The sequence below is a fragment of the Homalodisca vitripennis genome, chromosome 2 (assembly GCF_021130785.1).
Source record: "Homalodisca vitripennis isolate AUS2020 chromosome 2, UT_GWSS_2.1, whole genome shotgun sequence".
Classification (NCBI taxonomy): domain Eukaryota; kingdom Metazoa; phylum Arthropoda; class Insecta; order Hemiptera; family Cicadellidae; genus Homalodisca; species Homalodisca vitripennis.
In genome coordinates, this window is record NC_060208.1 from 132,318,082 (window position 1) to 132,340,478 (window position 22,397).

The following is a 22,397-nucleotide window of genomic DNA, read 5'->3' on the forward strand; positions in this document are numbered from 1 at the left end:
ACATCTGCAGAGGATCTTTACAGACCCCAGAATTATGATTGTGATATCCCTCTATATCCAGGAAGTTATATTACATGTTGATGGGAGAAACTTACCTCGAGCAACCGACCTCCATGACTACCCCACCAAACATGCTGCAGACTACCATCTACCGGCACACCATCTCACGCTGTACCAAAAGAAACTGTCATATGCAGGCCAGAAGCTGTTCAACCTACTACCAGCAGAAATGAAAATTCTCAAAGGAAAGAAACTAAAGAAATCGCTGAATGAATGGCTGACTTCAACACCTTTCTATACATTTGAATGATACCTGCACTGGGAAGATTAAAAAAAAAAAGAACTTAGCATTTTAACTTTATAAACAAATATATGTGCTCTTGTGCAAACATTATTTTTGTAAATATTACAGATTAAATTATTGTAAATTGACACTATAATTTTCTTAAAGATATTGTAATAAATAGTTTTCTGATTTCTGGTTATAGTGCATTTTATTAGTTTTCTACTCCTGTACAAGGTCGATGATCATCTCAGGTGATTTGTCATCTCCAGGATGTAGGGGACCAGAAATATGTCTACTCCTTAACCTAAAGTTTCTAACATTTGAGAATAATCCGTTTTGAAAATGCTCATGGTAGTCCTGAAGTTGGGAATCTATATCATGACTAGCATGATAGGGTAATAACAAACCTTCAATTATTAATTTGGTGTTATTGCTTTTTATAAAACACCTGACCAAAGACTTTTTAATTTATGGAGTTGCACTTCTCTAATCCAAGAGCTGACTCTATTCTTGAAGATTGTAAAACATCAATACACTTAACAAGAAAATTGTATACATATTTTAATACTAGTTTTATTAATATTCACATGTTATTAAAAGAAATATTTAACTTTATTTCTAGTTGTACATTTGAGGATTTAGAATAAATGGAAAACACTTATAGAAGAAACTCTTCAGTTTTTCCTGACTAAATATCCTCGCATTTTAACTTTTCCAAAACGATATAAATTTCATTATCATTGTATGCTTTATTAAAACGTTAGCTGCCGGCGGCATATTTTCAAATTTTTGGCGTAATGCCAAATTTAACCGTCAGTTATTTTTACTTTAGTTGTGTTTATTATACACTATGACAATAAGATATACTTTAAAACTTTTAAAATAAATCGTTTAAAATTCTGGACCGATTGGGTTGGCATCAATATTTTTTAACGAATATTGATTGAAAAAACAAACTTGCCGACCCGATTGGTCGCCCGTGTATACTGGCATATATTTCGTTTGAGAGGTTGGTAGCACGTCAGCTGTTCTTATGCAACGACTCTCGAGTATCCCGCCAGCTGTTTCGCGCCTTTTAGCCAAACTTGAGTTTGTTTTCTTATTTCTATTGTCAGTTTGGCGCTTTTTCGCAGTCTACTTCGAGCTGTTGTTCTTTCTGCTGAAGTTTGATTAGTTAATCATGAGTGACAATCTAGACAGTGATGACATATTAAGAGCAATCGAAGCCCCTTCTAGTGAATTTGACCCAAATATGGATGGTGTAAGTGATGATGGTTGGGGCAGTAATGTAAATAGTGAGATGGACGATACGGACGAAGACCCCGACTTCCTCCATAGTGATGACTCAGTGCCAGGCAGTGAATCCGATGACAATGAAGTTGGTATTATAGAGAGTATGGATTGTTCGGATGAAATGATTGATTCTGTTATTGAAGATGTGATTGTATCGAGTGAAAGTGAAAATGTAAATATTGAAAATGTCGAAAGAGAAGTTGTAAATATTGAAGGTATAGATAGACAAGATTTCACTGTTAATTTAGGAGAAAATTTTAAAAGTTTGAAAACAGGTTGCAAATGAAAAAAGATGAACTTGAAAAATGGCAGCTGTTTGAAGGTAAACAGAAACACATTGTTTTTGACGAAATATCAAACTTTGCTTTTGGCCTGCCTCAAAATGCGAAACCAGAAGAATATTTTTATGAATACTTATCTGATGATCTAATACAAATGATGGTAGACAAAACTAATCGGAATGCTGCTCAGGTGTTAAGTACACTGAGATTGAATCGTAGTAGCAGACTCCGCAAGTGGCGGCCAACTAATCCAAATGAAATGAAAAAATTTCTTGGCCTTTTATTATCGATCGTCTAAACGACTCTTTTAAGATGAAGGAAAACTCCCGGTGAAGATGTAGTGATTGACAAAAGCATGATCCCGTTCAGAGGAAGACTTCTTTTTCGCCAGTACCTACCCAATAAAACCCACAAGTATGGGATTAAGCTATTCAAAATATGTGACACTACTGGCTACACATACAAGATGAAAGTTTACATGGGCGCCGGGACAGGAACTGAAGATAACCTGAGCGGCATCAGTGGTCATGGATCTCATGAGAGATTATCCAGATAAAGGGCATACCCTGTATGTCGATAATTTTTACACCTCTGTCGATCTTGCCCACATGCTTTTAGCAAGGAACACTCACCTCGTCGGAAGTGTAATCAGCAACAGGTCCTGGTTCCTTCACAAAAAAAAACCATTCCTGGTAATTCCGATGACCAGTTGAATCTGAAGAAGGGTCAAATGAGCTGTCTTGAACACCCAAGTGGTATTGTTTACACCAAATGGTTTGATAAAAGAGAAGTGAAAATGATGTAGACCAAACATCCTGCTGATTATGTTGACACTGGGAAAAAAAACCAGACAGGGCGAACCCAGTCTCAAACCTCTTGTGGTCGTCGAATACAACAAGGTGAAGATGGGAATTGATGTTTCTGACCAGATGTCATCGTATAGCACAGCCATCAGAAAATCTATGCGATGGTATCATAAAGTCGCAGAAGAGTTCCTGCTGGGTATAGCGGTCGTCAATGCCTGGCTCGTCTACAAGGATGCTGCGGGGGTCAACTCTCAAAGTAAAAACAAACATCTCTACTCCATTACGACCTTAAGGGAGAAAATTGTGTATGCACTTCAAGGGTTGCAAAATGGACAACTCGAGCCAGTCAAACAAGTTGGACATCACCACTTATCCGAAACGGCAATATTTGTAGGCGAGGGGAAGAACAAGAGGAGAGCCCGGAAAAACTGCAAAGTTTGTTATGCCAGAGCTTCACGAACTGGAGACCGAAAAGCAACCAAGAATCTCAAGAAGATTACTACATTTTGTGAAAAATGTCCTGCAAAACCATTTCTTTGTAAAGAGTGTTTTAAGAACTTACATAAATAGGAAGGATCTTTGTGAAAGTAGTTTTTAACGTATAACATGTAACATTAAAAAAATATTCTGACACATTTACAGTTTTATATTTATTATGTTCCGCAAAAAATATTACAACTGGGTTCAAATTTTATTCATATTTCAGCAAAATAACAGTGTACAAACTAAAAAATTTAATGTGCCGACCCGATCGGTCGGCAAAATATCGTCTATTATCCAACAGTATTTATGTAGAATACAAATTTTTTATTTACAAAAGTAATATTCTATAACATTTATACTATTTTTTTCTTATAGTATGACTCTTAAAATAGTCGCTAACGACCACTGATAAACGTCACAGATCGATTTACTAAAGTCCTGTAAAATCCCGCCGCCGACCCAATCGGGTCGGCGTGGCAGCTAACGTGTTAAAACAGCACAGACATGTAAATGAGCATGTGACATATTAAATATAGCCTCTCTGAAAATGTGAGCATCAGATCGGTGATGTTGTAGTTGTTACAAGATTACTCTCATCATTGTCTTCTACAGTCAGGCAGCACAGCGTTTCTATCAAAGAAATAACAGTCCTGGGTCTGACTTGTGGTGGAGTGGGGGAGGGGAAGATTGGAATGATCTGTTATTCTGAGTTGCTGGGGGAGGAAGCAATGTGGTGAGCAGTATTTTTGTGTCACAGAACCCCTCAAGAACTGGACCGTCCAGTAGAGTGACAGTGAATGATGTTGCATATCTGCGTACTTTTTATTTCAATTTTGTTTGGTGAGAGCTAAATGTGTTCTTCATCACAATGTCCAACAAACATATATGTTTTATTTCCTTAATAAAAAGTTAAGTTAACAAGAACAATGTAATTTGACATTGGAAAATATATTATGGAAAGTCTTGTGTAGAGGAAAATGTTTCTCAATAGCCAGTAGATTCAATCTCAACTGATGCCAATACTGAAGCGAGGGTTACAAGTGAGGAGCCTGCTTTTAGTCCTCAAACGCCACATATTTCACGAGGGCCTTTTCAGCCAAAAAACTGTTTCAAAGTAAATTAAATAAATTCAAAACTTACGCAATCCAAAGAGATGTGGTATTCTGAGTTTTAGTGACTTGAGTACAGTTCTATTATAGACTCTGGATTTTGCTTTCCCTGTCGCTTATTCTATAACATTAAAAGTGGCCATGGGGAATAATCGTCTACAAATAAATGAGTGTCAAACTGGAAAAAATGCCTTAGAAAAGTTTAGAAAGTAAGAAAAAAGTAAGATGCATTTCAAATCGACACAATTTTTGTCAGAATACAAGCAAATTGGTGAAAGTGTTGCAGATCAGTTTTAGATCAGTATACATTAGTTATATTATCAATCAGATGTTGCTGGCATAAACAGGTGATAATACAGTACATACTTCACTATTAAAAGAATTTTGCAAGAAATAGGAATAAATATTAACAAAATGAGAGGGTAAACATATGATGGAGCAAGTTATATGAGAGGAAAAATCAAGATTACAAGACAAATTCAAAGCTAACGATTCGAGGCATTTATACACAAATTACCATGCTCAGCTTTTGGACTTAGCTGTGATGCGTTACTGTGAAGATTAACTGCCTCTCAGTTGTAAATAGCTTGAACAATTTCATCAATGCTTCTGCAAAAACATTTTCAATTTGTGAAAAAATATGCAAAAATAAGATATACAGATGAGGAGGCTTATCAGTTTATCAAAAAGTAGATGCACAGTGCGACATGGCACACTCCATGTCATAATTGGACAGATGCCAGAAGTCATTCAAATTTCTAAGTTGTAGGTGAATAAAAAGTTTTTTTTTAAGTAATTTAAAATGTTTCTTTCTTAATCCTTCATCTATTAACCACAAAATCTGTTTAGATGAAAATCGATACATCTATATATAATGTATTTTGTTTCTTTATGTACAGCCTTAATACTCTCATTTTAAAATAATGTTTTAGCTAGTGGAGTAAGTTTAGTTTTTATGTTCAGTTATGATAGATTAGTTAGTATTTTAATAAAATATGTAAGGTTGCATCTGGACATATTTTCGAATGGAGGAGCAAGAAAAATCTTGCCCCTCAAAGTATCAAAATGTTAATATGCTTTGCGTACCCCCCCCCCCTCCAATATTGGTCACGGTACCCCTCCGGTAAACTCATTATGCTTTGATTTAAACTTTTCACCAGTTTTCATAGTTTATTCCACTTTAGACTTTATGTGAGAATAGATCCATATCAGAATTGTGCAACAGAAAAGTTGCACAGTAATAGCCAGTACTGTGTAATAACAAGTAGATAGTACTGCTGCACTAAAATTTTTGCTTTTTTTAATTGCAACTAATTTTTAAGTAAATTACTTCAATAAATTACATTTAAATTAAATAATTTCTTTGTTATTATAGTTTGAGTTTACTTATTACATTAAATGGAGCACTAATGGTGAAATGTAATAAAAATTACAGTTTGTATCGTGAGCAACAAGGATGTTTCAGAATGGCAACAGAGTTTTGCATAGAATGGCAAATCTTTTCACAGAATACTACACAAAGTTGGATAATTTAGGTAGATTTTGTATACAAAATCAGTTTATTTCAATTATACTCATGGTAGCACTTAGACAACGTTCTAAATAACTTCATCGAACATGACCCCCAGAACCCAAAACCACCTTCCGTTCAAAAGTTTATTTATATAATACATATGCTAAATAAAAAGGTGTGTTGAAATGATAACTATACCAACAAGTCCCAACAAGTAGAACCTACATAAAATAATTGATGGTATAAAAATATCCTGTCTAAGTTTTTGGTCAGCTTGGTACGCAATTTCGTTTCAAAATGGCAGCTGATCAAATTTTAAAATTTCACAACACCATTCATGAACCTAAAGTTTTTTGGGAATGCCCTTAAAATTTGCAAAACATTTCATAATTAACAGTATTTGAGATATTGAATATGCATAGATTGTATGAGAATAAATAAATTATAATATTTCAGGTGTCACAAAACTACCTATTTATTCCAACTAACCCGGAAGGACTGTTTTATTTGTTTAGTGTTGTGTTTAGAAAGTTCTGATTAGGATATGCCATCAAATTAGGAGGGGAACTGTTGGGCTATTTTCATTCAAAAAGTTGCTAATCAACACCATTTTCAATATTGTCATATCTAGACAACCAAACAAGCAAAACATGACACATTTCCACAAATAAAAATTATTTTTGTTCATAACAGTCAATTCTAAAACTACAAACATTAATACATTTATAAATTATATTAATTAAGTATTTACTCTACATAATTTTTCATTTGATAACTAAAATAAAACTTATCACACACATCCACTTGGATCATCTCTGTTCCACCAATACTACGAACTTGAAGTATGAGTGTTTGTCAAAAAAAGTTATATTCATGTAGAAACAATGATATGTTAATCTCTTAACTTTAGATAGTCATGGAGTGGATGATTTAAAAATATTTGATACACAATTAACTGAACTGTTAGTCCTGTACTTACCATACATACCCTTTTCTTTACTGATGTAGAATACCCCAGAGCCAGTTTTTCTTTCTGCATACATTCTAGCTCGGAATATATATTCTTGACATCACCACCCATCTTTTCCAATTCTTGTTCCTAGCACAAGCAATCGCCACTGCAGCGATAATTTTGTAATTTGAGTCTGTATATCCACTTTCAATATCAAGCTCACCAACAAAAAATACTCAGGTCGTATTTTACTTTACAAAATACAAATATGAACTAACAGTACAATGGATTATGATTATCATTTTTATATTGAACTTAAATCTGTTTTTATATTTTCTTCGTCTGAACTTTGAATTTTGAATTCTCCAATGTTATAGAGAAGCTATTACAGTTTCCCTAACTTTCATGATCCTAAACTATCATTTTATCCAATGCCAGAGATTTGCATGGAAAAATATTTTAAAAATTTAACCCTGTTCAGTGTTGGGAAACATTTTTTTCTAAAAACTTTAATTGTACTGTAACTTGAAATATTTGTTTTTTTCTTGGAAGCACAATATAAATTGGTTATCTGTTCAAATTTACAGTTAAATTATTAATGAAAAAAAGAATGTTGGAAAAGAAATTCTAAGATAAATTTACACAAAAGCAATTCAGTTATAATTTTGCATTTTAATAAGTAAATAAAATAAAAGCAGATCATGTTGTGTAATGTCGTTTACTACTGTAAGTGTACATTAATGATTTTTAGATGTTATTAACGATAATTCCTCTGTTTACATCGACATACCAGGTCCTTGTTACCCCCCATGGGGCACGCATCAGGCGATGTTCCTCTCAACTTCATGTAGAGCTCACGTTTGCACATCGGTGGGTCTCCGGGCTTCTGTGACATTATCAATCGCTTTTGTAATTCACAGTTCTCAGATTGGATTCTGTACTTCTCGCACTCCATAGTCATCATTTTCTGTTTCATGCAGTCAAGCATATCTTGCTTGTCCAGAAGTTCTTGTTGGAGTTGGTGTCTGTAGTTGAAATAATTACATCAAATAAATTAAAAATAAAATTCATCATGATTAGATATACAATTTGCAATAATAACATTCATATTAGTCTTTTCAACAGAATGAGACCTCAGTTAAGATTCGATTAAGTTGGCACTATATGTTATTATTTGTTAAAAACAGATGATATATATTCGTATGATTTGATTTAATGGCAAATTCAGTTCAATATTGAAGATCAAATTTATATTGGTTACTTACATTGTAGTACATCACTGCATCACTGATTCATTTAATTTTAAAATTAGTTATATACTACAGTGTATTTAAAGTTTATGTTTATTTGACCAAAACTTGTTCAATGGCCACAGTTGACTAGTATGTTCACTAAAAAGTGAACTATTTCAAATTCTTTTTAATATTTAAACAGTAAACAAAACATCAAATATAAATATTAAATATGGTACAATAACAAATAAATTTAATCTCATAACATATCATCCAAACCAACCTCATTAATTTAGGATGGACACTCGTGTCAGTTTTATCTCAGACTGGAGACCAAAGCCAGACTGGAATATTCCCAAATTCTAGCATAAAAGATAGAGTGCTATTAGACCAACAAGCCTCTACTTCTGAGCAGTAGGGCATTAGACTAGGTGTCACATACATAGAGAATCCACTGAACTAGAAGTGATTGCTTTTCACTTAAAAGTAACAGTGTCTGTGTAAAAGGTATAAATGTGCTATTTTTTCATATCCCTGGGTCTATATTCATATTACATACATTATATTAACACTTTTACCGTATCACCGGTCTGTGTGACCGGAGGGGAATTTCATGTTTCTGAAATTGGCACTTCTGGTGTTCGGTTGCCCCCTCCACGCTCAGTAGCTGTCAATTGGTTTCTCCTGAGCCGTTTTTCATTGGTTTTAGTTTGTCTAGGGCGTTTGACCTTGAATCAGTCCTGTTATTTTGTGAGCGCTACGGTCTACTGTACCGGATGATACGGTTACTGTAACTATTCTACCGGTCTGTCATACCGGGTGATACGGTTAAAGTGTAAATAGTTATTATGTGTTTATATATTATTGTTTTTATGTTTTATTATAACTTGTTATAGTCATGAGTGACTCGGAAATTTTAAGAGTGAACGATGTAAGATTTAACGAGCGACTTTTACAACTCCTACATAAGGTTGAAGGGGATGATAGTGACGATGAGCCTGTTGACGATTCGGATGAAGATCCAAACTATGTAGTGTTTGATAACGAACTAAACCAAAGTGAAAGTGATGATAGTTTTGCTGTTGATGAACCCCAACTGGAAGATGAAGATGACATCCACTATAGTGTCGAAAATTATTTGGTTCAGGAATCTGAAGATGACTTTTTTGGGGGAAAGATGGTAGCGTATGGTGCAGAAAGGAGCCACCCAAGCAGCGCAGAACACCTCAACATAACATTTTGAGGGGACCATTACCCGGGCCTACTGCAAGAGCAAGAGCCTTAGGTAACAATCCACTAATTACAAGACTTGAATTCATAAAACGTCTGACCTTAAAACTTACAAAGCCTCACATGACAAGACGCCTAGAAATTCAAAATTTGCCAAGGGATATTAGACGCGTCATCACGGAGTACGTTGGAGAAACAGAAGCTGCAAATCCTAATGAATGTGTTCCTAATGACAAACAGGAAAAAACGGAAGACATGTTCCAAGTGCCCAGCTGCTAGGGAAAGAAAAACCAATTACAAATGTATCAAATGCGGACAACCCATCTGTTTGGAGTGCAGCAGAAAGTTGTGCATTTCATGTGTCCAGAATATCTAAAATCTGTGGATACTTTTGTTGTATGTACTTATGCCTTTTTTTAGTTTTAATTGCTTTGGTAAAAACGTATGTGTATTTCTGATACTTGTAAATACAGATTTATACTATACCAGTATTCTAGAATATAATTGTCCATCCTAAATTCGCCAAATTATTAAATTTTGTAATTTTTTGCAATTATAAAAATTTAAAAAAATATTAATTGTAGTTTTTTTACCAACAGGGAATAATTGTAAATATATTTTGTGTTTAAATCTGAACTAAAAAACAAGAATAGCCCAAAAACAGCAAAAAACCTCCCTCAGGTCTGTGAGACCGGATGATACTGTAAGTGATTGTAATTTCATGATACGGTAAAAGTGTTAAACTTATTAAAAGAATTCATAAACATTAATTAATTGTATATTTTTTCTTACAAATACTTTTGCTAAAATATAATGGGCCATATGTAAGTTACATAACCCCCATAGGTGGAGGTGGAGGATGTTTATTAGCATTACATGCCATTATGTCACTATTAAACTTAACAACTAATTTTTGGAATATTGTTCACTAAATTTGCTAAATGTTCCTCCCAAAATTTAGTGTTATATGCCCCCTTTCTCAAAAGAGCAAAGGGAAAGAAGTCAGAGTTCTCTTAAGAAGACAAAACTTTGTGAAACATTGTGGGTGAATCATGTCTCTATCATGAATTAAACTATTCAAGCTGGTAAAATATATGACTAAGTGGTCCATCATTTTAGGAGTGACTGATGTGACAAGCACATAGACGCTGGATCATCTGTCAGTGCATGCGCATTACAGTTAATGTAACAGTACGCCGAGAGATAGAGTAGTGATTGTCTCACTATAGTATGGTTACATTTAGATTTTATTTAAAATATCTAAAAGGAGACAGGGAAAACTATTTCAATAATTTATTTTAAATTGCAAAAACTTACATAGCAAGAAGAAACAAAAAAACAGTTAAAAATGATGTTTTACAAGTTTTCGAATGTTAATTTTATATCAGTAAATAACAGTTTATTTTGAAGATTGAAATTGTCATAATTATATTACAATTTTAGAGTAATATAAAAGTTAGGGGAGTTGTTGGTAGCAATGTTACGTAAGTATTGAGGGTTTTTTTTGTTCTCTCAAGACAAGTAGGTGAAGAATTAAATTTTTTTGTGATTCTGGAGTGGCAGAATATTCTGGATGGATAAGGTTGGGGAGTAGGTGCAGCCTCATCAAGATCCAGGAGATAAGGCCATGGGCAGCCATGTCTCCTTAGAGGAAAGGAAAGCCAGCTAGCCTTGTATCAGCCTCTCCAGTCAAAGCAAGCAGGAGGTGGCACTATCTTATGTCAAGTAACAACCCTTAAAACTTGGCGGAGCTCCACCAACTCCAACAGTCATCTCCCGCAATAGACTAGACCTATCGATCTACCCTTGTATCCCCAATATCTCAATATTTGTGGTTAGTTTGTTGTTAGATGTGCAGCTCCTGGACATTCATAATGTAGCTCATATTTAAGTGACACTTTGGATTTAACTGTACCCAGTGTAAGTTCAACTGGAAGGTATAAATCAGCCAGAAGAGGGTCTAAACTAGCCCTCCTGGGTATTGAGAGGGCTAGTTTTACCGTTATAAGTCCGTTATAAGTGGGAGGGGGTCTGAAAAGGCCAGTTTTAGCATTAAGTAATTAAGGAACATGACTTAAGAAACATGATTTAAAAATTCTGCATATCTACAAATAATGTGGTATATAACGGCCCAATTAATGAGCATGATCCAAATATCACTCATTTCTTTACTTAGTCTTGCTATGAACCTCATTTTTATAGCAGTAATGAGGTTCTTTAGGCGATAAGAGATATTATATGAAAATTTTATAATGTTGTCAAGTCCAGGATAAGATAAATTCAATCATTACCTCATTTTAGCCATTTCTGCATTTTCAGCAGCTAGTTCTTGCTGAGTTTCAAGACATTTGTTTAACTTCTGGATAACACCTGCACCTTCACCAACACTACCAACTCCTCCCTAATAAACAAATATTAAATATACACTTAGTTTATTTAAGTTTTTTGGATGTAAAATATCCACAAAATCCTTGTTTCCAATTCTATCTAGAAAAATTATCATTAGTATAAGTTTCTTTTATTGAGATATTCACTTAAAAGTCTGCACCATTACCACTAGATGACGTTTTTCTTCTAAAACAGACTTTTGTATTTTGCACTAAACAATTGAGTTGGAATAAAATTAAGATTTTATGGTGTATTAACCTTGTATTTGATTTGGTATTAATATTTTATGTACTAATTAATAATATAGTAGTAATAGTTAAGTTAAACTAGTCTGGAGTCCTGTCTGGAAAATCATGTGATGATGAGACTAAAAGACTGAAGTACATGAACCCTCCCACACCAAATACACTCCAGAGCTACACTATTTGTCACCCAAAACAGAGTGACATAGCTGCTGAAACAAATTTTTCAGGAGGGTAAAACCAGGAGGGTAAAACTTTCATGAGCAATCAGTGCTGTCATGGATACATTTAATCACAAATTAATATTGTTACATCATACGGTTAACTTTTTCTGATAGTTTAAAGTCAAGATCTGGGAAAATATTATCACATTTTTAAATTTTGGCAGTAAGGCCACTTCATATTTGGGCTGACGAATTGCCTGTATAGTGTTGTCACAATGTTTCATATGAAGTTTTCTTAATTTAAACATTGATCAGTTTGAACAAATACATATTACATGTATATACTAGATAGACCACATACAACTATGCTGCTGTTGGCCTCCTAAAACACTTTCAACATAGTTTTATTTTCTGTAAAACAGAAACAATGTGTGATAAAATGAGAACACTTAGTGGATCATTGTGTTGTAAACTTGCATAAGAAATTTTCCAAACATAACTAACCTTTTGAAAGTAAACAGTTTCTTCAATCCCATTAAATAACATGATTTTTAAGCACAAATAAAGCAGACAGTACAGGACAACATCAATATTAAAATATTATGCCCCATAAGTGGGCTTTGAAATCTTAATATCAATGAAAAATAGGAGTAAAGCTGAAGTGGTGAGGTATGAACATGACTAATAAAGTAGATTATAGAGGGTTACAGAAAAAATAAAAATTCAAACTTTTGGATAACAAATATTTTTAGTGCTAGTGAATATTATTAGACTGATGATTCTGGTGGAGGGTCAATTGAATAATCAACTGAATAATCTTTTACCTGCTGGACAGCATGGCTTTTTACCAGAAAAATCAACATTGACTGCTCTTACAGAACTTGTAGAAAAGATTATTGACTGCATTGAAGCTGGAAACACGGTTAATAGCACATTTTTGGATCTGAGCAAAGCATTTGATTGCCTTGACCACAGTTTAATTTTAACAAAACTTGACAGGCTAGGAATCAAAGACACTGCACTTCAATGGTTTCATAGCTATCTAAGTGAACGAAGACAAATAGTAGAACTGAAACAGACTATTAATGGAAGAACAGTAAATATAAAATCTGCTTCACGAGAAGTAAAAAGAGGAGTTCCCCAAGGGTCTGTGTTGGGACCAGTCTTGTTCGTTCTGTTCACTTGCGACCTCTCCACATTCATGGAACCTTACAGTCAGACAATCATGTATGCTGATGACACTGTGCTGCTATCCAACAACAAATCAGCTGAGGCTTTAGAAATGGCCTCATACATATCTGTCAGCATGGCTCATGAGTACTGTATAGCAAACGACTTGGTCTTTAACGAAGAGAAGACAACACAGATGATTTTGGGTAAGCACAAGAACAAAGTCTCTGGAACACCCAAGATCGCAACTGTTAAACAAACGAAGCACCTTGGAATGATTTTTGACGACAAACTTTCATGGGACAGCCACATTGATTCTCTTTGCTTAAAACTCAACACCGCTTTGTATGTACTGAGAAGAACCACGGCAGTGAGTACAGAATTGACTACAAAGACAGTCTATCACTCGCTCTTTGAGTCTCATGTTAGATATGGAGTGATTCTATGGGGCAGCTCGTCCTCAAAGAACCTTCAGCGGATCCTACTCATTCAAAAGCGAGCAGTAAGAATCATGGCCTCCCTCAAACATCAAGATAGTTGTAGAGAGGTATTTAAAACACTAAGAATATTGACAGTTGTGGCTATTTATATAATTGAAGTCATTGTACATGCCTCCAAACAAAAACTTACTAGAAATGGTGATCTTCATGGCCTGCAAACAAGACATGCTCAAGACTTCAGCCTGGCAATACACAGGACATCTCTATTTTCCAAAAAACCATCATATGTAGGAGCGAAACTCTATAATCTACTCCCACCTAAGCTGAAAGAAGACAATCCTGAAATTCTAAAACGAAGCCTGAAGACCTGGTTGCTGAGAGAATCAATCTACAGCCTGGAAGAATTTGTGACATGCTGTAGAACATCCCAAGGAGAGACATGACGTTATGTATTACTTAGATTTAATTTTTTTATTTGTTTTATCGATTGTTGAACCTTATTCTGTACTTGATGTTCACGAATAAAGCCTACTGATTGATTGATTGAAGAAACAACAATAAACAAGCAAGTATTTTTTTTTATATAAAAAAACTCTCAAGGGACTATTTGGTATGCTCAGAAAGTTCAGGATCAATATTGTATGCTTCTTACACATTATATTGGAGTCAAAGATTAAATTGGTTAATAAAGGTATACAAAGTTGGAACATGCCGTGTTAATTCAGTAACATGTTGTATTACCACTGTGGTTATATACTCGTTCGTATTTGAAAATTGGGCATCCTCATAATATTGGCCTTTTTTTATTATTGATTGATTGAAGAAACAACAATAAACAAGCAAGTATTTTTTTTATATAAAAAAACTCAAGGGACTATTTGGTATGCTCAGAAAGTTCAGGATCAATATTGTATGCTTCTTACACATTATATTGGAGTCAAAGATTAAATTGGTTAATAAAGGTATACAAAGTTGGAACATGCCGTGTTAATTCAGTAACATGTTGTATTATCACTGTGGTTATATACTCGTTCGTATTTGAAAATTGGGCATCCTCATAATATTGGCCTTTTTTATTATTGTTTCATGCTAGATGAACTTCTTAAAACTATACCGTGACTCCGCATTGGTTTATTACAAATATCTAATCTGTTTGATACTTTTGATTTTCTTTTTAGTTCATTTTTCAGAATTGGCAACCAAAGCGGCCTAATCTTGACTGATTGGTTGGTCTGCTAATTTAATGTATGTAGCCTCGATTAATTTTCTTTTAAAGAAATGAGGTTCCCGATGTATTATGTTGGCTTCATCCCAATTCATCTTTGGTTTCCTGATGGTCTTTTTCCTGAAATCCTGTTTCCTTCACAATCCTTCCATCGTCTAAAACAAACTTCACACAAAGAACCAGTGTTTAAATCATAAAAATTTATACACCAAGCTACTATAAAATGATATTGTATGTGTTAGGATAGGTTAGACTGCATGTGTTAATATGTCACATATTTGAATCTCTAAATCTCTTATGGATGTATTGAGTTTGTTTACTAATAGATTTATTCCGGTATTACCATTGCCATTAGACCTATGAAACAATATTTTGTAACCTCAACCAAATCTTATGGAGTGACATGCACCATCATAGAACTCAGTGTTCCTCATATAGGAATGAAGTTTCATGCAATTTCAAATCTATAGGTCAGTTCATATTTTAGATTCCAAAAATACCTGACGTAGAAATTGAAAACCACGTTAAATTTCTAGGAGTCATCCTGGATGGAAGTCTAAACTGGACAGAGCATGTAGATGGCATGTGTAAAAAAATCAGCACAGGTATATATGCTGTGCGGCGCATAAAATGGACTGGAAATTTAGAAACAGCTAAAACAGCTTACTATTCACTAGTAGAAACGCACATGAGGTATGGGCTTGCTGTATGGGGTGGGTCCTCTGCTGGGAACCTCAACAGGGTGCTCATCCTACAGAAAAAAGCCATCAGAATCCTTGCTGACCTTGTACCTCAACAAAGCTGCAGGCAAGCCTTCCAAGCCCTTGGCATAAAGACTATCACTGCTCTGTACATTCAAGAAGTTATTCTACATGCTCATAGTCTGAGTCTTCAAACAGGGAAAGACTTCCACTCGTACAATACTCGTCATGCAACTAACTATGTTCTGCCCCCACATCGCACAGCAATCTTTGAGGAAAAGCCATCCTACATCGGCCGGAAATTGTGGAATGCTCTACCAGATACAATGAAAGGATTGAAGAGGAATGCCCTACAAAGAAGACTGCATAACCTCCTAGTAAATCAACCTTTTTATACACTGGATGAGTTCCTGAACGCCTGCAATGGAGAATGGAGACTACAAAAACCTTGACTTTGTTTCATTATAAGCTAACTTTTTGTAATATGTGACTCTATTACTATTCTTTAAGAATATGTCAATAAAGAAACTTGTCTATTGTCTATTGTCTATAGATATTGTGCAAGCAGACAGGTAAATAGACACACAGACAGGCAGAGAGACAGAAATGGTATTTTTCTAGAAGGCATTATTAAAGCTCAGCCAATAAACTTAGCTGACTGCACTGTGTAACTACAATGAATTTACCAAGGTGCAAATATTCATGACAAAGGGCCAAGGAAGTGCTGACATCTAGTAGAGAATGCCTAGACTACTTCCACACCTGGTTGTCATATAAATTCTTCTTGTGCAATATTACAGCAGACAACAGATTAAACCAAGGACAATATAACAATGTGTAATATTATGTCAAAAACTGTGAAAAGGTTAAGAAAATTATCATTTTATACTACTTACTGATGACTTAGAAAAAGGCTCCAAGTCGGCTCTCTTCAACGGCTCACAAACTATAATCCTTGGGACATTGTCACCCATATCTGTCCCACACATGATTAGCTTCGGCAACTTGTCCTCCAAATCAGTGTCCAGTACAGACAGTTCAGGCTGCTTCTCGGGAGCAGGAGTCTCCTGTCAACATTTATCCATCTATCACTAGCTGAGCCAAGTAAAGTTTCAACCTAAGTAACAATACTTGCACAACCATTTTTATTAATTTAGATTGTAGTGCAGTTACAGTATGTAAAGGCGACACAAAAGATGGTAAACTAATACAAGTAAAGATTTATTAGCTTGGAGATAAATTATTTCTTCTCCTGCTATGGTCCATCAAACAAACTTACAAAATGTCTACATATGAGATTTGGATAAAAAAATAACTGACGTAGGAAAAAACAGTGACCATTCTTACTTCTTTAAAACTTAACTTGCCTCCGAGAAAAATTAAGAACATAATTTAAGCAAGTGTACATTTTTTGTCATATTGGACATAACATAGATAGGTATTAGAGTTCTTTCACTATAACATTCATCTCCACTATATCAAGATCAACATTACACCCTAAAATAACCCTAAAACCTCCACAATCCATATGAATTTTTAATTGGTCAAAGTTATCTACAGAAAATATTCTTATGATCTAGGAGCCTTTATCTTTAAAAGTCTCAACTATCTCAAATACTGTTCCTAATTCACAGTTCGATTTTCAGGCTCCCAAATCGTGAACACAGTCACATGCATAAAAAAGAATTTCCTTCAATACAGATTTTAACCTTTAATTTTAATTGTTCTTCACTCTAGGTGACCAGTTCATAAGTGAGTGATAAACCACAATTTATCAAAGTGAATACTAAAATCCCTTTAAACCTTCATGGGACTCATTAAAAAGTGATAATTTCTGTATCTGGATGTACTTAAATTTACAGTTAAAATACACTGTTGTAGATTATGAAAAAAATAATGGACTTTTTTAATGACTAGGCTTAAAACGCAGAGTAAAACTAGGTATAAAACATTGCTTCTTGTGACACTATTACATGTTTACTTTATAATTCAATAATAAACTGTTTACAAACCTATCTGGACCCTGGTAAACAGTGAAAGGAAAAAGAAAGCCTCCCAATATCTCATATGTAGACCATATCATAATTTTCAATTCAAAAATTGAGGATGCAACAGAAATTGCTAATAGTTTTAATGCATTTTTTTACCTCTATAGCAGATGAAACACAAACAAATGAATCTTCAAGAAAAACCTGCAGTTAGAAAAGTATTTCCTCTGAATGTCAGGATACCATTAAATGTGCTACAACCTTCTTCTGAAAGAGAATTGAGAACAATAATAAGAAAAATTCAATCCAAACCCTCTGCCTGTCTAGATGAGTACTCTTCTATGATGGTTAAAAACTGCATGGAGAAATTACTTTCACTCTTACTTCACATCGTTGACCTCAGTTTAAGTGAAGGTTGCTTCCCAAGTAAGTTGAAGACTGCAAAGGTCATGCCCTTACACAAAACATGACAAATGAGTGATATGGGAATCTACAGACTGATATCGCTGACATCAACCTTTGCGATAATGATAGAGAAGGTTATTCTTGTAAGAATCTTTGAACATCTGAGAGCAAACAACATTGATTTAACAAGTCAAAATGGGTTCCTTCGAAACAGATCAACTTCAACTGCTTTAGTGGATCTTGTTGAATTGATTTTAAACAAACTGGAAGAAAGCAATAATGTCATAAGCATCCATATAGACATGAGTAAGGCATTTGATTGTCTTACTCACAAGCTTATTTTTGATGAACTTGGACATCTTGGTTTCTAGGGAACAGTATGTCATTGGTTCAGAACTTATCTGGAGGATAGTGAACAGCTGGTAGAATTGAAGGAATCTGGGAACGGAGCAAGATTTACAGTAAAATCTACCAAACATCCCATCACTAGAGGAGTACCCCAGGAGTCTGACCTGGGCCCAGAAAGGTTCATACGTTTCACTTTCAACCTTCCTTATTTTGCAGACCAATACTGTTGAATCATGATGTATGCTGACTCTGTCCTTATGAGTTAATCAGGGGTTGTGGAGTATCTTGAAATGCAGATAAACATAGCTTTCAACATGGCTCTTGACTTTTGCAGCTCCAATGATTTTGTTCTAAATTAAAGCAAAACCATACAAATAAACTATGGAAGCAAGAGAGATGACATTCATGCTCTTCCTAATTTACTTGTGCTAAGTCAAATAAGCATCTAGGAGTCATACTACACAACCATATTTCCTGCGCTAATCGTATAGACCAATTATGCAGCAAGCTGAGCAGCTCACTTTTCATCTTGAGACGGATGTTGGCTACAGCCTTGCCTCAGGCAGCCAAAACTAGCTATAATGCACTTTTCGAGGGACACTTAAGATATGGCATCGTGCTTTGGGGGCCTAATTGCACGATCACCTTGAGCGAGTGCTAATAATGCAGAAGGAGGCCATGAGGTTGCTGCATAGTCTAGGAAAAAGGGAAAGCTGTAGAGCCACCTTAAAGGGTAAAATATTTATCTATTGGAAACCATCGGTCTAGCTAATTCAAAAGGCCTTGTACAGAATGGACAATTCCATTCTTATGGTACTAGGCATTCAAATGACTTCAACCTGGTTTCTCACAGCACTGAAAGATTTAAAAGGAAACCTACATATGCTGGTGCTAAATTCTACAATAGACTGCCTGCTGAAATCAAGAAAACCGAATCAAGAGGTTTCAGAGCACATCTTCAAGCTTCATAGACCATTTTACAACATAGCAGAATATCTGGACTGGCCTAACAACTTCCCATGAATATATCTGTATCAAACTACTCCATTTTTTTTGTACTACACCATTCTCAATTTTGATAATTGTAAAATAAAGTTTCTCTCACTCATAACAATTTCGTTTTACTATTTTTAAGCTAAAGTTTAATATACATTTTGAAACTATTGGTGCATCAAGTCATATTTTTAATGTACATTGTTTCTACAATTTTTTGTAGCATATTTCTACTGAATAATTAAATTCTACAAAAGAAAATGTAGGTTAAATATAAATGCAGTGCTTATTTTTCTCCTCACCGGTTTTTGCTGGCTTTGAGAATGGAGGTCCCGACATAGTCATGTCAAGTTGTGAAGTTGGCACATCTGCCATCCCCATCAGCCTCTCCAGGCTCCTAGTCATGTCTTCGTACTCGCCAAGTTTCTCAAGAAAAGCTGCATGGTACTTTTTCAGATTTGCAATATCATCATCAGTGGGATTTTCTTTCTAATTTATGAAAAATAAAAATGTATGTGTTATTGAAACAAGCTACATCCTTCTAGGAATAGTGATTTAAAATTATATAGTATAAAATGTATACATCTAGCTTCTAAGCAAGATATTAAAGCAGAATTGTAGAGCAGGAATTCAAATGTGGAACAATGGGTAAAATACAGTCAAAAGATGTCACATCCAGGCACATTAAGTCAAAGAAGTGAATATTTTAAAAAAATCTAAGTAATTCAGACAGAAAATTCTTGATACAGTTTAAATTCAAAATCTGCAATTCTGGTTGCCATCTTGTTTTATCTATTCTTAATTTCTTTTGAATTTTTCCTGAATATCCTCTAAGACAACCTAAGAAATACAACAAAACTATGTTAAGCCCAGATTTACTATAATCCTAATTTCTATGTTTATATACATGACTATCTTACAAAACAAGCATTTAACAATAACACATATAAGTTCTAAATAATAAGGTACTGGATATTAGTTTTAATTATACAGGATATAATACTTTTAAAATTAATAAATTCAAAAAGATTCTTACCTCTTTGTACTCTTTAACTTTCCCTTGCAAATCACCGATCAGCACTGCTACTGCTGCCCGTTTCTGTTTGAACTCTTCCAATTTTTCCCGCACAAATGACTCAGTTTCCAGCAAACTGCCTTTACTATCAAAGAGTTTTTTGGTTTCCTTTTTCTTATCCTATGAAAGAAAAGTGTAATTATAATATATGGTCCTTAGAAAGGGGCAAAAGTGATTTAATTTTTGTAATTATAAACCGGGCCAACTAACTTTGTCTCAACATAAAAATACATTCACTCAAATTAATCCATCTCATTAATAAGTTACGTAATATTAAGCAAGAAATTCAGTCGAAAATTCTAAAATTCATATTTATTGCCTTCTCTTTTGCAGCATCCTCTGTCTTTCCCTCATCTTCTTTCTGTCCCTCCTCTTCTTGCTGTTCATCACCTCCTTCATCACCAGCTAGAACAAAGACGACGATTATTACATTATCCAGAGTTATAGGTAAAAAGTATGTGAATGCTTAACTTGACGAAGGAGATTAATAACTTAAGCACTAGTAATAATAAAGTAACTATTTATAAATTAAACATACAATATTGTTTTTAATTAAAGGCACTCATTTAAATCATCTCAAATTTCAACTTCAAAGTACACAAACAAACTAAAAATTAATGCTTATTACGGTAATTAAGTAATTTTACCATAGGAGACAGTTTTTTTATTCATTTTTAACTTAGATCTAGTTTGTACAGTAGGACTATTAAGTATGCATGTATTTTAAGTTGCATGTAGTTTATAACTAATATTGAGTTCTTAACACTTTGAAACACTATTTTTAACACAGGTTTTTCATGGTTTAGTGTTATTATGGTTTAAATAGTTTTTAACTCTTAAATCTATTATTAAGGTCACGATTTAATATATGCAAAACATAAAATAACACAAAGTGGATGTTTTTTTATTAAAAAAAAAAATAAAAACAGATGTCTTGTACACTTAAACAATAATAACACTGATCTCATCAATTTTCACCCAATCCAACCACCTGTAAGTTAGGGTGGGCCCTCCAGAAGCTTTACACATGGACCAGTGACTCTCACATGTACACCAGACACCACAAATCCCTAATGTCAGGTAAAGGAATCAAACCCCTGACTCAAAGATCAACACCAGCCATCCTGACAATGTCTTGGATGCGCAGATAGCTCACTTACGATTTTGCTACCTACCCCGAAAGATGCTTCCCCTTGTGCTTCTATCAAGGATTTCTGGTGTGTATCATTGTATGAACAAATGTTTCTGTTGAAGCATCCCAATGAGTTTTAACTATTTATAGCAGATAATAAGGAATTCAGATAAGGTAAAATTTTTCCTTGACCCTTTACAATATTTGTTTAAATATTGGTTCTAAAAAATACATTGAAAGTTTCATATTACTACAGAAAATAATTGCTTCTCTTTTGCATTAATTGAGACCAGAAGTAATCTAAATAAACAAACATACAAATAACAAAAATAAAAGTAAATATCAGAACTTTAAGCATCACATCTAGGCAATGCGATCCCGCATATTATTCTCAATAAATGGTTTTCCACTGAAAGGGTAATATTTGACATCATTAATCAATGGAAAATCTACCTAAATTAAATTGAAATTCACAAGTAAAAAGGCTGAATAGACCTACTTAAAGGGGCGCACTAGATTTTTTGGTTAGTAAAGTTTATTTTTATTTTAAATTAATATAACTCTTAAAATAATATTCTAAAAACAAAAACATAAACAAATTTTATTTTACAACTATGAGATGTTATAGGCATTTACGCTCGGAAATTATGCAATTTTGTAATCAGCCTCAAATAAAAACTGTTGAAGATAAAAATGTAACATTAGTTTTATACTTATGAGCTATAGCTTCAGGGAAACAAGAAGAGCATACAGCTGTAGTTGCAATCAGCTATATTACTATAACCTACTAGTGTAGACCATTCTGATGTAGGGTAGGCACCAGTAGGAAAATTACACAAGCGTAATGTATCTCAGGAAAAACTTGTAAGCGTCATGGAGGTAAAGTTAACTAATAATTGAATTTTCCTTTGTTTACACACCACAATTATTCAAAGATAAAT

General features: G+C 34.1%; 1 protein-coding gene across 1 annotated transcript in view; it reads right to left on the bottom strand.

Annotated features, from left to right (window-relative positions):
* LOC124355811 (outer dense fiber protein 2-like) overlaps nt 1–22,397 on the bottom strand; it is a 96,671-nt gene that overhangs the window by 46,211 nt on the left and 28,063 nt on the right. The window contains exons 4-11 of the mRNA XM_046806966.1: nt 20,644–20,729; nt 20,286–20,444; nt 19,552–19,738; nt 18,241–18,479; nt 16,412–16,582; nt 11,477–11,586; nt 7,514–7,748; nt 6,760–6,870 (exon numbers count right to left, since the gene is read on the bottom strand). Coding sequence (XP_046662922.1) covers nt 6,760–6,870; nt 7,514–7,748; nt 11,477–11,586; nt 16,412–16,582; nt 18,241–18,479; nt 19,552–19,738; nt 20,286–20,444; nt 20,644–20,729 — 1,298 coding nt within the window. The remainder of the gene's footprint in view (nt 1–6,759; nt 6,871–7,513; nt 7,749–11,476; nt 11,587–16,411; nt 16,583–18,240; nt 18,480–19,551; nt 19,739–20,285; nt 20,445–20,643; nt 20,730–22,397) is intronic.